Raw genomic sequence first — 16,644 nt, 5'->3', positions numbered from 1 at the left:
TGGGCGTGCCCTGCGTGCGGGACCGCCCGCGAAGTTTTATTCCGGTTGGTGGGGGCTGCTGTGGACGTCAACCCAGTCGTGAGAACAAGCAGCCTGCTTGTCCTCAGAGAAACACTGTTACAGTATTCGATGTGTGCTAAAATCATTGTTTGGACTAGCATACAGAAGACCGCTCTAGAAAAATAATCTCTTATTCTCTTCAACTTCCACATTATTTGGAACATTCTCACTGTGACTTTTGCAGCCTGTTTTTCAAAGGATAGTGTGTGATCTAGATTTACCCCCAGGACTTTCAAGTTTTCTACTATTGGGTATTCAACCTCATCTAGGTGATGTTAGCACCAGAGGCAGTGTTGTCTCTCTATTGAGTTTTAGTTTGAATGTTGTGGCCCAGGATTCCATAATGCAAATCTTGGACAGTATAGGTATTTCTGGTCATGTACATAGGTGGTTTCAGGGTTTTCTAAGACATTGGTCGTATAGGATCAGGATGTAAAACTGTTTTTTAAGACAGTTGTGAATATTCCTTGTGGTTTCCCATAGGGCTCTCCTCTATCTCCTGTAATTTTTTTTTTTACTGTACATGCATACTCTGCTTTGAACTAGAAAATTAAGGCATCTGTTTTTACAGTTATGTCGATGTTATAACCATTTTGTTGTCAATCCATTCTTCATTATTTTCAGAATCTAATACAAAACAAGATGTGGGGACACATGAAAAGCCTTTGGCCAATAAGGAAACATCTGAATCTGATAGTCTCTGCGATGATGTATTAATTACCACCGATTCGGAGGGCCTTGAGACCTGGTGGATGGACGAGATCTGGTCAACCTCCCTCTGCTGTATCTCTGTGTCTGTTCCCCTCGGCCTCGACCTCTTCTGCATGGTCTTTCCTCTAAAAAAATCTTTTCCGTTGTCACTGCCACTTGAGGATGATTCAGGGAATACAGTAGCTAGAAAAGTAACATGCTTCTCTGTGGATGAAGCCGGGTCCCGTGTGTCTTTAGTGTTCCAAGGGTAAACCGCGATTTATTGTTTCTACCCAAGCCAGTGGACGACGAGGAACATAGGATGGTATGTGTAATGCGGCACATTGAAGGTGGTGAAGTGCTGGCCCACACACTCCACAAGCACTGGGACGTTATGCGGTCGCATGCAGTGTTTAGGGATCAAGAACTCATGATTGCTTTTTCCCTTCGCCCAGCTACGTAGGTTACTGACGTCAGACAGGGACGGGCCCAGGAGGAGAGAGACGCGCGACCGAAGGTGGGCGAAGGCAGGCATCAGCTTTCTTCTTGCCCGTGCAGCGCCTTCGGACAGAGGCGCTGCACGGGCCCGGTAAGAGGGAGGGGGGCCCGATGGAGGAGGGGAATGGCGGCGACGACCCCAAGAGGGGGCGGGGCACAGGGCGGAGGATGTCGGGAGGCGGAGCTGAGGGGAGACAGAGTAGTGAGGAAGGGAGGGGGCCGGGGCTGCTAAAGGTATGTTTGCTTTTTAATTTAGAATGCAGGGGGAAGTGGGGGAGGGGGGAACGGCGACCTCGGGCGGGGGGGGGGGGGGGCAAGGACGGCCATACAGGACGCTCCTGACGAGCGCCTTTGCCCCCTCCCGACCCTTTTTTTATTTTGTTTTGATTTGGGAGCCATGTGCTTGTGTTTTGACTGTTTGTGGCATGCGCAGAGCAGCTAACGTAACGCTTGGCTGCTCTGCGCATGATTTGGGGGCCGATTACCGATGTGTATTGTGATTCTTTGATACATTGTATGTTTCAATACCGATCTCAGCATGTGTAACTTTTTTTTTTGGTGCATTCTTCGTTTTTTTTTTTTTTTTAATCGTTAGGGACTTTAACGATTTCGATTTTTTTACGTTTGGTTGCTGCATCTGCCTCTTAGACTTCTTAGGTTTTTTTTTGTGTATAGCAATGACGGCTGCTAGGGGAGTGGAAACAGAGATTAGCATGTTCCTTTTTTTTTTTGTTTTTTTAATTACGTTCAGTGCCTTTTGGTTTCTTTTTGACGGTGTCATAGGGTCCCCCCTCCCCCTCCCTCCCAGTTGCAGGGTCTGTCTGTCTCCCCCCTCCTTTTGTCTATGCAGGTGAAAAGTTAGACTTCTTAGTTTTTTTTTTTTAGTGTATAGCAATGTCGGCTGCATAGGGAGTGGAAATAGAGATTAGCATGTTCGGTTTTTTTTTTTGCTTACGTAAGTGCCTTTTGATTGTTTTGTTTTTGACGGTGTCGTTCCCAGAGCCCTCATGTGACAGTCGCCGCATCCGGTCGCTCGCCACGCCGTCTCGGCGCCCTCCCTCTTCGTCCTCTCCGTCAGTCCGAATCCGGACTTGGAGAGGGAGGGAGGCGGAGTTTGGCAGCCAGTCTTGGGCGATTCATAGGCAGGGGGAGGAGTACTGCCTGGGTCGCTGTTTGCTGTGTGGGACGGCATACGCAGAGGGGGCGGAGTTTGGAAGTCGTTGGGCAGGGGGAGGAGTACTGCCTGGGTCGCTGTTTGCTGTGTGGGACGGTGTACGCAGAGGGGGCGGAGTTTGGAAGTCGTTGGGAGGGGTGTGAGGGTGAACAGCTACAGTGCAGTACAACGTTGGAGGTGAGAATGTGCTCCGCCCTCAACGTCATAACGTTTGACGCGAGAGCGGGGCCCAGAGACTGATTTTTCTGTGGCTTCAGAGCTTCGAACTTACGAACCTGGCTTCAGTGACGTCAGTGAAAATAGAACGTTGAGGGTGAGTTTTATATAGATATTTCTTCCCTTCTTTCACAGTGCCACGGTGTTCACACCGCGCCCGTCTTTTTCCGTTTCTTCATTCACACGCTGTATTTCTCAGCTGTTCCTCTCGCACATCACTTTGTTCTCCGCATTCACATCCACACCCGACTTCAGCTTTTATTTGTCCACGTTCCTCTCCTACACCGTTCTTCCACTTCACCGCTTTGCCTGTGCTGCTTGTTTACATTTTAATGTCCCCATTTGCACTGCTCACTTGCCACTTTTGTTTCTCTACCTTTAAATTCGCACTTCCTCTATGGCATATAATTTCATGGCTCCTGACAGTTTCACTTCACTGCACTCTCCTTGCTGCTCTCTGCTGCCGTGCACAGCTCAGCGTGCACGCCCACTGAACGGTAGAGCCAATCGCCGCCGTGCGCCCGCCCTCCCATCTGTGGTTGGTCAGTGCTGCGTGGACGTACCCTGAAGTACGTTGACGTCAATTCAGGAGATGGATACAGCCTTAGAGACAGCACGTATGCTTCAAGGCTTCACTTTCTTGGCTTCAGAACGTTGGAGGTGCGTTTTATTACATAGGATATTTAAATAAGAGGGAAGAGCCTCAGAACCCCATTAGAGACAAAAGTTACGTCATTGGCTAAAAACCCTAAATCATAATTCATCAGGAAGCATTTAACTTGTCACATTCAACAAACCATGCAAAAATATATATATAAAGAGTAAAACCTTAAGTTTATATATTTTTGCACAGTTTGCTGAATGTGACATTAAATGCTTCCTGATGAGTTAAAAGTCTTTGACTGAGGGGTTTTCAGCCAATGACGTGACTTACCCTATCTAGTTAGAAGATATGATTTTGTCTCTAACACGGTTCTGAGGCTTTTCTCTCTTATTTAAAAACATAATACAAAAAAAAGATAAATTATTCTTGCATCAGTATTGGAGTGAGCCTTTGTTTTTGTGACCACCAGTTATGTCCCTAAATGACGGCACGGCTCAGCCAAACACCCCCAGGCTCAACTGAGCTAGCCAAGCTAGTTCAGGAGCTCCCAAAGAAGAAGAAACCAGGAGCTGGTGCGAAACTGGCCACCACCTGCTGGAGACAGAGATATACTGACTGATGGAGGAGCTGACTGTCCTATAAGAGTGATAAGTAGTAGTCGTAGTAGTTCAGTACTGTTATCTCTATCTCTACCTGCGGGTAGATGGACACAACCCACCAGTTTCTGGATTCTTCTGCTACTATACTAAGGAATTAAGCCTGTTTGCCTTTCCACCCTTAAAAGGGTAAAAAAAAAAAAAAAAAAGGATTACATTATTGGAAAATGTATTATCTTTTCAAGCCGCAAGATTAGACAAAGATATTACTATCTGCCAGGGATTACAGGCATTTTGGAAATATGATTAAAACACATCTATTTAGAAAATTCCTATTAGGGAAATAGATTATAATGATGACCTAAGAGGCTTTTCTCTTTGTTGTATTTATCTAGTTTATAATTATTATAGATTTTTTTTCTTTTGCTGTATCTGTTTATTTTCATTGATTATTGTATTTCCTTGTATTGATCAGTTTCCTTGATTGTGATCCACGTAAAACCACGAGGTCAACAGCAGAATAGGAGAAATTAGATTTTACCTGCTAATTTGCTTTCCTTTTGTCCCACCGGACTGGCCCAGAAAGATACAGATGGGTTGTGCATTCATTCCAGCAGATGAAGACTGAGAATTCTGACTCTCGTGAGAGCCAATAAGAGCCCCGGCTAGCTATAATAATTTCCAGTATTAACATAAAGCAGGAAAGAAAAGAAGTAACTTCTGTGCAGCTGGTAAAGCCAAAGAGGCAACAGGTGAAGCCTTTCAGGCTTAGGTCAATACCCACGAAACTAATATACAATACTAAATTATATCACTGTTAAGGCATCAGACAGAAATTAAAAGGACAAGAAGTCACAGCACAGGGAGAGTTCTGGGCCAGTCCGGAGGGACTAAAGGAAAGCAAATTAGCAGGTAAGATCCAATTTCTCCTTCCTTAGCGTCCCTCTGGACGGGCCCAGAAAGATACAGATGGGAAGTAACAAAGCAGTACACCTAAGGGCGGGACCCTAGTAATCCCGCCATAAGGACCCTTGCTCCAAAAACTGCATCCTGATGACATTGTACATCTAATCTGTAATGCTTTGATAAAGAATACAAGGAAGACTACATTGCTGTCTTTCATATGTTCACAGGCGGAATTAAGAAGCGCTCAGCCCACAATGCCGCTTGTCCTCTAGTAGAGTGAGTTTTTACCACTTCTGGAATAGGTTTTCCGGATAGAAGGTAAACGGAAGCAATCATTTCTTTTAGCCATTACTACTACTACTATTTAGCATTTCTATAGCGCTACAAGGCGTACGCAGCGCTGCACAGACATAGAAGAAAGACAGTCCCTGCTCAAAGAGCTTACAATCTAATAGACAAAAAATAAAGTAAGCAAATCAAATCAATTAATGTGTACAGCCATCTTGAAATGGTAGGCTTAGATGCCGCTAAACCCTGGCAGGCTTAGACTTAGAAGCCGCATCAGCTGACCAACCTCGAAGCCAAAATGAACGACGGGCTGCAATGCTCAAAGCCATAGATTTGGAACAGGCCCTCCACAAATCATACAAGGTATGCGCTAAGAAAGCAGAGGCCATCTTTATCTTAGCCACCTCTGTGACTACGAAGGTGAAATCATCCGAAGACCTATCTAAAATTCTCACAGACCACCGAAAACAAGCTCTAGCTACCAAAGAACCACAGATAGCTGTATGGACTGCCAGCGTGGACGTATCAAAGGAAGATTTTAAAAGAAACGCCATATGCCAATCCTGTACATCTTTCAGAGCTGTGCTTCCATCAACAGGGACAGTATTGCGCTTAGTAACCGCATAAACCACGACATCAATTAAAGGAGGCTTAAGAGCCTTGTCTGGATCCGGTACTGGGTATAAGCAAATCATGGACATGGACAGATGAAAAGGAGCATCCGGAATATCCCACTATGCTTAAATGATGTCCCTGATATCTTGGTGCATTGGAAAAGTTTTACCAGCCTTCCTAATGTCCTTGAGTAAAAGATCCACCTTGTGCTCTTGAATTACCTCTGAATCCTCATCAAAGTTTAATGCACAAATGACCAAAGCTATAAGCTCTTGTAAATCCTCCTTAAGAAAAATCCTTACAACAGAAGGATCTTCAACAAGCATGAAAGAATCTGTTACTGGGTCTGCAAAAGCAGCGTCCTCAGATAACCCTGTGTCTTCTACTGCAAGATCTTCCTCTAGGAAACACATCTCAGGATCAAACTCCATATTAGCTTCTTCATCTACAGCTCAGGAAACCCTAGGATGGTTTGAGAGAAGATGAGAGTTCTCCTGACCCCTCAGAAGAGAGAGCTATAGAAGGATCAGATTTGTGCATCAAAAATGTTTTATACATTTGCAAAACAAATTCTGGAGGAAAACCTCCTTGAAGGTCTGTCACCTGTACCAAAGGCAAGTCTAACGGTTGTTGTGGAGCCGAGGACTGAGGCTGCGAAATGACGGCACTTCCCGCCAAAACTGGAGCCAGAGACTGAACAGCTGTTTGTACCAGAGGAGAAATCGTGGCTCCCGATACTGCTCCAGACTCTGAAATATTAGTCAGAACCTCCTTGGCGGTACAAAACTTGCAAATGCCAGACGCTATAAGCCCCCTGCACTGGCATACTACACATCGCCACAACTTCATCACCATTATTTTAAGTGCGCCTTTTTTTTTTTACACCCAAGAAAGGAAAGAAAAAAAAAAAAAGAAGAAGAGAGAGCTCTGCAAGAGCAGGAGAACTAATTACTGATGCAATAGAAAACACAGTAAGCCTGAAAACTGAGCTGCTTTGCTCTTTTGGCCCTTTTGAAATTTTTTTTTTTTTACCACAGCGAAGCAATGCGGCTGTCTCTCCCTGTCCTCAGAACACCCTTCCCTCGAAGTGGCTGAGGTTAGTGCTGAATAGATAAATTTGTTTTGGAAATTGCATTAAGTACATAAGTCAGGAGGTAGTTGTGGGGGGAGGAACCTGGCCACCTGAGTCTAACACCCCCGAGGCTATGACAGAATCCCCATGCCCGAGGCTATAAGAGAACCCCCATGGGCCTCAGCCTCCGTTCTCAATAAAGCTTGCCTTTTTTTTTTAAACATTGAACAGAAGAACACAGAGACTAAATAATAAAAAAATATATACTTTAAAACAGAAAAAAGGGAAGAAAATAGTGAAATATTAAACAACAATAGAAGACTGAAGGACTCACCACCTTCCACCTGCTGGAGACTGAGAATACTGGATCTTACTATAGCTAGCCAGGGCTCTTATTGGCTCTCAAGAGAGTCAGAATTCTCAGTCTCTACCTGCTGGATGGAGTGCACAACCCATCAGTATCTTTCTGGGCTGGTGCAGAGGGATGCTAAGGAATAAGATATTATATTACTACTACTACTATTACTACTATTTAGCATTTCTATAGCGCTACAAGGCGTACGTATGTTACAAAACATACCACCTGAACAAGATGATAAATTGAGAATAATTATGGGTCAGATGTCATTTTCCACTACATTGATTTCCAACTGTATACTGGATTAGGAAGTTTAAAGTGATCCATGTGGTACCTCGGGCTAATCGTCTCCAGAATTCCCTAGCTGTTAAGTAGATAGGTTTTGCCATACTGGGTACAGACCTGTTACAGGTGAGCAACATTGATTTTTGTTGTTGTTGTTGTTTTGTCTTTTAATTCTCTTCCCCGTCTTTTTTTTTTAATTTACTTTTTACTGTAGATAAAGATTCCATTGGTATCTCTTTAATCTGCAAGGCTGGTGCAGAAAAATATTAAACTTACCTTTTCCTTCTTTTTCACTCCCATATTTTTCTGACCCAGCAGTTTTTGAACTTTTAGTTCAATGGGAATCAGGGCCAGGATCTGGTGTCATATCATTCACAAGGGGATTTTTCCTCAATTTATAAACAAACCCTATCCCAACCCCACTGTTCTTAGTTTAGTCATAGCAGTAATAGTCCTAGGCTGGAGTCATGGGATTCTTGCTGGAGACCTGCAATCATGAGCCCTGAAACTGGCCACTAAAGTGTCACCCTTAAGCAATGGCCATGACGCCCTAGACACTTGGGGATGTTGGGAGAGGAAGCATTCCACATCCCCCTCCTCCAGCCAGCACTTCCCACTGTCCCATCTTCCTCATCTAACTTCTGTGCACTTCTCACCTGCATTTCCTTTTTGTAGAGTTTCCGGTCAATCTGTGCTCGGAGTCCCCACACTGCTGGTCCTTTACACCGATTCAGTACCTTATAGTGAATCCCAGACTTATCACAGATCCGAGCGCACAGTCCATCCAGGGCGTCCACTTCTCGCATCAAATGCCCTTTCCCAATGCCTCCAAATGATGGATTACATGACATCTGTCCTAAAGAGAATACAACAGATCTCTCTTTACTCCCAGCTCCATACCCAAGACTGATACCAAATCCTGCTATAGACAAGAGAGTTTAAATGCCTCGGATATTTCTTTTGTAGGCAGTTCAGGGCTACAGCTCACTAATATTCAATAAGGGGAAGACATGCAAGCGACTGGGCAGTAACTCTACTCCCCTCTCTCTAGCGTTCAGCAGTTGCAATGTAGATTCATTATAGGTAACCAGATATGCAATACTCCTCACCTTTTTTTTTCTCTCTTCAAATCCACCCTGGTCTTCCTTGGGCTTTTTGTTTTTGTAAACTGCTTTGCTGCAAATTGTGCGATTAGTGGTATATCAAATAATTATAAACAAATAATAAAGTAAATGTGTGATTACCTAGAAAATAACCTACTTCTCACAGTAAAGAGTAAACAAACAATTCACAGTTACCCGTTCCGCTCCACTCATTATTTTATAGACCTCTATCATATCTCCCCTCGGCCGCCTTTTCTCCAAGCTGAAGAGCCCTAGACGCTTCAGCCTTTCCTCATAGGGAAGTTGTCCCATCCCCTTTATCATTTTTGTTGCCGTTCTCTGTACCTTTTCTAATTCCACTATATCTTTTTGAGATGTGGCGACTGGAATTGAACACAATATCCAAGGTGTTGTCACACCATAGACCGATACAAAGGAATTATAACGTCCTGACTTTTGTTTTCCATTCCTTTCCTAATAATACCTACCATTCTATTTGCTTTCTTAGCCGCCGCAACACACTGGATAGAGGGTTTCAACATATGATCAACAACTACACCGAGATCCCTTTCTTGGTCGGTGACTCCTAACATGGAACCTTGAATTATGTAGCTATAGTTCGGGTTCCTCTTTCCCACATGCATCATTTTGCACTTGCTCACATTAAACATCATCTGCCATTTAGACACCCAGTCTCGTTAAGGTCCTCTTGTAATTTTTTTTCACAATCTTCTCGTGATTTAACAACTTTGAATAACTTTGTGTCATCAGCAAATTTAATTACCTCACTAGGTAATCCCATCTCTAGATCATTTATAAATATGCTAAAAAGCAGCGATCCCAGCACAGACCCCTGAGGAACCCCACTATCTACCCTTCTCCATTGAGAATACTGACCATTTAACCCTACTCTCTGTTCTCTTTTAACTAGTTTTTAATCCACAATAGGACACTACCTCCTATCCCATGACTCTCCAATTTATTCTGGAGTCTTTCATGAGGTACTTCATCAAACGCCTTTTGAAAATGCAGATACACAGTATCAACCAGCTCACCTTTATCCACACGTTTGTTCACCCCTTCAAAGAAATATAATAGATTGGTGAGGCAAGATTTCCCTTCACTAAATCCATGTTGGCTTTGTCTCATTAATACATGCTTTTGAATATGCTCTGTAATTTTGTTTTTTTCTAATAGTCTTGCCCGGCACCGACATCAGGCTCACCGGTCTATAATTTCCAGGATCCCCTCTGGAACCTTTTAAAAATATCAGCGGAATGGTCCACCCTCCAATCTTCCGGTACCACGCTTGATTTTAAAGATAAATTACATATTACTAACAATAATTCCGCCAGTTCCTGTTTCAAATCTATCAGTACTCTGGGATGAATACCATCTTGTCTAGGAGATTTGCTACTCTTCAATTTGTCAAACTGTCCCATTACATCCTGAAAACAGACAGAACCCATTCCACAAACTGCTCAGTGACTCAATGTCAGCTCAAGCAATGTGGAACTGCACAGAAAACCAGTGTAGGTTCATTAAATAGTAACATAGTAACATAGTAGATGACGGCAGAAAAAGACCTGCACGGTCCATCCAGTCTGCCCAACAAGATAACTCATATTTGCTGCTTTTTGTGTATACCCTACTTTGATTTGTACCTATGCTCTTCAGGGCACAGACCGTATAAGTCTGCCCAGCACTATCCCCACCTCCCAACCACCGGCTCTGGCACAGACCGTATAAGTCTGCCTAGCACTATCCTCACCTCCCAACCACCAGCCCTGCCTCTCAACCACCGGCTCTGGCACAGACCGTACAAGTCTGTCCAGCACTATCCCTGCCTCCCAACCACCAGTCCTGCTGCCCACCACCGGCTCTGGCACAGACTGTATAAATCTGCCTAGCACTATCCTCACCTCCCAACCACCAGCCCTGCCTCTCAACCACCGGCTCTGGCACAGACCGTATAAATCTGCCCAGCTCTATCCCCGCCTCCCAACCACCAGCCCCGCCCGGGTCTGTATTTTGTACCAACTGCAACAAGCAAACAAGTCTGGCAGGAAGATCAACATACAGGCTGCTGCAATAATCCATTCCTATCAGAACCACAGCTTGCACCACCATCTGTAGCTCCTGCCATGGAAGAAAACACTTCAAACACTGCAATAACCTAAGTTTCAGCACACAAAACCAACATTAAGCTGTGCTGTCAGAGCAGTTGATCGAGTCCAGATTAGAGGCAGAAGACAGAGTTGTGATCACAAGTTGTCTGGTGCAGAAAACCCAAGCACAGCAAGTGGTGGAAAAATGAAGACTGTGAAACACTAGTATGGCACATGATTTAATGAATAAACTACTACTACTTAACATTTCTAAAGCGCTACCAGGGTTATGCAGCGCTGTACAGTTTAACAAAGAAGGACAGTCCCTGCTCAAAGGAGCTTACAATCTAAAGGATGAAATGTCAAGGTGGGCAGTCTAGATGTCCTGAATAGAGGTATAATGGTTAGGTGCCGAAGGCGACATTGAAGAGGTGGGCTTTGAGCAAGGATTTGAAGATGGGCAGGGAGGGGCTTGGCGTATGGGCTCAGGGAGTTTATTCCAAGCATAGGGTGAGGCGAGGCAGAAAGGGCGGAGCCTGGAGTTGGCGGTGGTGGAGAAGGGTGCTGAGAGGAGGGATTTGTCCTGTGAGCGGAGGTTTCAGGTAGGAACGTAAGAGGAGATGAGGGTAGAGAAGTAATGAGGAACTGCAGATCGAGTGCATTTGTAGCTGGGAAGAAATGAGGGAAAGTCAGGGATCATCTGTGGTCTGTAGCACTGCAGCAGGAATGAAATTGGGCTAAGACTAGAGTGAGTCTTAAGATTTTTGGGTTCCTTTTACAAAGTAGTGCTACCAATTAGAGTGCACTGAATGAGAAGCCTATGGGAATTGAATGGGCTTTTTTGCATTCCGCATGCAGCTAATCGGTAGCATCGCTTTGCAAAAAGGAGCTCTTTATCCACTACAGTTCAATATAGCTAATACTGATGAGTGTCAACATCTTGATACCAGTGGGCTACAGAACTATAGATGTTTCACAGAGGAAAGTTTTGCCAGACTTGATTGGTTTCTTCGATGAAGTGACTGGAGCAACAGTAGTAGATGTGTGATTTACGTGAGGATTTGGGGGCAGGGAGGGTCTTGGGGGATTTGGAGAGTATTAGCGGGTGTTGACACAGGGTCCGTTAGGCTATTTTGGATTAGCTCACCTCTGACAGTTGGAGATTTGCAGCTGTTTACAACCCTATCCTTTATGTAAATGACATAATTAAAGGTTTTTTCATACAATGTTAAGGGGCTGAATTCTCCCCAGAAACATAAAAAATCGCTTAAGAAAGTTTTGCATCATGGTTGTGTTTTTGCAGGAGACCCACTTCAGGAGAGACCACGAGAGGTTGGCGGCTCACCCTCGTTATCCCCATGTGTATTGTGCCTCGGCGAGCAATGGCTCAAAGAAAAGAGGTGTTGCAATTTTATTGCGCTCTTCCTTACAGATGATGGTGGAGCACATAAGGCGAGACCCCGCAGGTAGAATTTTATTTTTGACCGTGCATATTGATGCTAACCTCAATATATGCGCCAAATCAATCTCAAGAGGTTTTTTTTTTCAAAACATTTGCTCTAAGATTCCCGTTATGCATGCAGCTCACCTGATTGTGGTGGGAGATTTCAATTCTACCATTCACCCGGCTATGGATAGATCTGGACCTCCTGTGGCAAATCACTATAAGATCTCGCGTGCTTTTGCAGAGTTGGTAAGAGACTTGGGTGTATGTGATCCTTGGCAACTAAGGCATCCAGATGTTTGGGACTATACCTTCTATTCACACTCTCATGAATCTTACTCTAGGATAGATTATATTTTAGTGGACACTCGTTTGGCTGAAGGGAGCCTTGAAACAGGAATGGGGCCCATTACAATATCTGACTATGCCCCAGTTTGGGTGACCTTTCCATCCTTTTATGATGAAGGTAGAGACACAAGATGGACTCTGAATACTTTGTTGCAGGAACCTGAGATAGTTGCTGGCTACTCGGTTTCCTCTTTAGGGGTAGTATGGGATGCGCTAAAGGCTGTTACTCGGGGATATTTTCTTCAAAAAGCGAGCCATAAGGCACGTTCACGGACAGCAGAAATAGCTGAATGCTTGTCTCGACTCCACAATTTGGAAGAACAACATAAAACAACTGGTTCTGTCCACGCTCTCAGGGCCATGCGCTTGCGTTTGGATGGAATTTACTCAGAGCAGCTTCAGTTTATTAACCAGCGGCCATCTCAGACCCAGTATGGCCATAGCAATAAACCGAGGCGTCAGTTGGCTTTCCGGCTGCGTCAGGACAATCTTTAAAATAGATGATGGCTGTGGATCCTCTCTCACTACATCTCCTCGTATTCGCCATCGTTTTCAGGACTTCTTTCACACTCTTTACTCAGTTGACACGTCTTTATCATCTGCTCATATTGATGAATACTTAGCAGCTCGATCTCTGCCTACTTTATCCCCTGAACAATTAGCCTTACTAGAGTGCCCTATTACAATAGAGGAGGTTCATAAGGTTATCAAACAGCTTCCAGGGGGTAAGTCTCCTGGATTTGACAGTTTTCCGAACGAGTTTTATAAGACTTTCCTAGGGGAATTATCTCCACTCCTATTAGATATCCTTAATGAAGTTCGGAAGGGTAACCCCCTCCCGAGATCTATGATGGAAGCATGGATAGCTGTGATTCCAAAACCAGGTAAGGACAAAACCAACTGTGCAGCATATCGTCCAATCTCGGTTCTCAATTCTGATGCTAAAATCGTGGCAAAGGTTTTGGCAAACAGATTGGCCTCGGTGCTATCGGTCCTGGTTCATCCAGATCAGGTCGGATTTGTCCCAGGCCGAAAAGCTATGGACAATATTCATCGGGTGCTTAACTTAATTCATCTTGCTCGCCAGGAAGACTGTTCCTTTTCCCTCCTAGGACTTGACGCCTTTGATAGAGTCCATTAGCCCTTTATGGATAAAGTATTGGAAAAATTCGGGTTTGGCTCTCACTTCAGGGGTTGGATTCAGGCACTTTATGCATCCCCGACTGCTTGTGTGCGGATCAATGGAGGTAACTCCTCGCTGTTTCCCCTCAGAAGGGGACTCGTCAGGGCTGTCCTCTTTCGCCAATGCTTTTTGCTCTAGTAATGACACCTTTAGCCGAGCAGTTGCATTCCAATCTTAATGTAATGGGTATCTTAGTGGGAGGAAATGAGTACAAAGTGTCTTTATTTGCGGACAATATATTGTTTTCTTTAACCAAGCCCTTGATCTCGTTCCCTAATCTGCTACAAGTTTTAAATGAATACTCCATGGTCTCCGATTTTAAACTCAATATGGGTAAATCGGAGGCTATGCCAGTTGGCATTCCACCAAATTTGTTGACATCGCTTCAGGATAAATTCCCTTTTCATTGGGCTTACTGGAAGGGAATACAGTATAGGTTACAATGATAGTTAGATAGACTACTCAGGTGGTCCCCACTTTACTTTCTGTTCTGCAAAAAGCCACCAGGCCTAACCAAGTCCCAATCCTTGCTGGTGCGACATGCGATGTCTGCTGCCCGTGTGACATTAGCAGCGCACTGGAAACAACCTTCTGTTCCCCCTATTACTAAATGGCTAAATAAGCTTTGGTATATTTGTGAGATGGAGAGACTTTGGGCAATTAAATGCCATACTCTTGCTAAATGGGAGGCTATTTGGAACCCTTTTCTTAAGTATTGTACTTACTGAGCTAGTTTGTGGTGTGTTTGGACCCTGTGTAGTAGTGGTAGTAAGTGGGTGGGGGGGGGGGGGGGTTCCGGAGTTAAATGAGACACAAGGAGAGGGTAGGGAGGGGGTGAGGGGATGGGTTAGGGGGGTGGGTGTAAGAAAACTATTAAAGTAATTTGAAGTTACATTTATCTTTTTGTATATCAAGACTTACTATTGCTTTATACTGTTGGGGTATTGTAATCTTGGATGTTTTGGTAGTGTTGGCCAGCAATTTTATTGCATACATGTTCTGGTTTGCAGTACTCTGTGATGTTGTCCTGACAAATGTTTAATAAAGACTTGATACAAATTAAAAAAAATTAAAAAAGATGTTCTTGCCTAAGAATCGGAGGATATCACTGCTAGTAAATTCAGAGCTTACGTTAACCCAAACTACATCCACTCAGGTTTGTATGTGAACACAAACCAGAGATCTGACATGGCAGTTTTAAACTAGGCTTCATCCCCAGTTCATTACCTATGGTTTCTATTTTGTGAGTGATGAGCAGAGTCCGTGCACCGGTCCGAGATGCAGCTGCCGCCGCCTCTGTTCCTGCATGTCCTCCACCCACGACAATCACATCATAGTCTGGTGGAATGCCATCACCATGGAAGCTGCAAAGCGTAGTACGTGACCAGAGGGTTCCCAAGACCAGAAGTAAAGCATCGCCAACAGAAGGAGCTTAAGCGAAACATCTAACAAGAAAAAGAAAAAGAAAAGTTACTCAACATGAATACATTTTGAACACATAAAGGAAAAAACTGAATTTGGACATGATTTGTTTGAATGAGGTTTTACTTTTTTCTCTCTTTTATATATTTTTTTCTTATTTTCTGTAATTTCTAACCCATTAAATCATTAAAGATATTCTCAATGGAGTACATACACTAGAAAAGCCTCAATGTGGCCCACATATTCATGACACTTACCTAAAATCCATTCAACCCAATCCCCGGCACCAAGTTTAAAACATCACTTTTATTAGATAAAATTACATTTTTAAGGGTAAGACTTGTCATTCTTTCATTCTTTCAATAGCCTCTTGCTCTCTTCTTTCTCATAACAATTATTCTGTTTTGTTATTGGCATCTTTTCTTTATGGGGATAAACAAAGGAGTAGGGTATCTGATGGCACTCCCAACACAAAGCCAAGGAGACTTAGGGTCGAATGGGTAAATAGTTTATTGTGGTAAAAACTTTTAGAGACTCGACACAGAGCATTGCTGCCTGCGTCAGGAGTCAGAGGAATTGTAGCCTCAAAAATACCAGAAACAGACAGTGGGCCTTAAATGGCTCTTATTTCAAACACAAACAAGCTGTTAGGCAAAAAAAAATCTTCTTTTGCAAACTGCAGTAAAGAAGGCAAAGAAGTGTACCAAAGCTGTTAAATAGTATCAGTGGGTCAGTTTGGTGCCAAGCATTAGACATGGGAGAGAGGTTCCATGGGATTGGAGACAAGCCGAGGTGGTCCCCATTCACAAAAGCGGGGGACAAGGAAGAAGTGGGAAACTACAGGTCGGTAAGCCTCATGTCGGTGGTAGGAAAAATAGTGGAGTCGCTGCTAAAGGAAAAGATAGCCAACTTTCTAGAATCCAACAGGTTGCAGTACCCAAGGCAACATTGTTTTACCAAAGAAAAATCCTGCCAAACGAATCTGATCGACTTCTTTGACTGCGTGACCAAAGAAATTAATAAAGGACATGCGCTAGATGTAATCTACTTGGATTTCAGCAAAGCCTTTCATAGGGTTCCTCACAGACTCTCGAATAAGCTGAGAAGACTGAACTTAGGACCTAAAATGGTGAACTGGATTGGGAACTGCTTGACTGACAGGTGACAAAGGGTGGTGGTAAATGGAATCCGCTCGAAGGAAAGGAATGTGAGTTGTGGAGTACCACAGGGATCGGTGCTGGGGCCAATTCTGTTTAATATATTTGTGAGAGTTACTGCTGAAGGGTTACAAGGAAATGTTTGCCATTTTGTGGATGACACAAAGTTAGCCAAGAGTGGATAACCCGGAGAGGGTAGAAACCATGAGAAGAGATTTGCAAAAATCAGAAGAATGGTCAAAGGTCTAGCAGTTAAAAATTCAATGTCAAGAAGTGCAGAGTGATGCACTTGGGGTGCATAAATCCAAAGGAGACGAACCAGGTAAGAGGAGAAAGATTGATAAGCACAGCTCAGGAAAGGGACCTTGGGATGATAGTGCTGAGGATCTCAAGGTAATGAAACAAGGTGACAAGGTGGTGGCTAAGGGCAGAAGAATGCTAGGCTGCATAGGAAAGGTTATAACCAGCAGAAGAAGGTAAAATTATGCCTTACCTGTTGATAATTTTCTTTCCTTTA

At 43.9% G+C, this 16,644-nt stretch overlaps 1 protein-coding gene across 1 annotated transcript in view; it reads right to left on the bottom strand.

The window, feature by feature from the left end:
• The window catches only part of MTO1 (mitochondrial tRNA translation optimization 1), an 89,368-nt gene extending 74,408 nt beyond the window's left edge, over positions 1 to 14,960 (bottom strand). The window contains exons 1-2 of the mRNA XM_030220430.1: positions 14,776 to 14,960; positions 8,019 to 8,218 (exon numbers count right to left, since the gene is read on the bottom strand). Of these exons, the coding sequence (XP_030076290.1) occupies positions 8,019 to 8,213 (195 nt within the window). The 5' untranslated portion in view covers positions 8,214 to 8,218; positions 14,776 to 14,960. The remainder of the gene's footprint in view (positions 1 to 8,018; positions 8,219 to 14,775) is intronic.
• Positions 14,961 to 16,644: the final 1,684 nt, after the last annotated feature.

Source organism: Microcaecilia unicolor, chromosome 1 (assembly GCF_901765095.1).
Source record: "Microcaecilia unicolor chromosome 1, aMicUni1.1, whole genome shotgun sequence".
NCBI classification, from domain to species: domain Eukaryota; kingdom Metazoa; phylum Chordata; class Amphibia; order Gymnophiona; family Siphonopidae; genus Microcaecilia; species Microcaecilia unicolor.
Note: the sequence above shows the minus strand (reverse complement) of the source record. Positions and strands in the feature narration are given on the sequence as shown.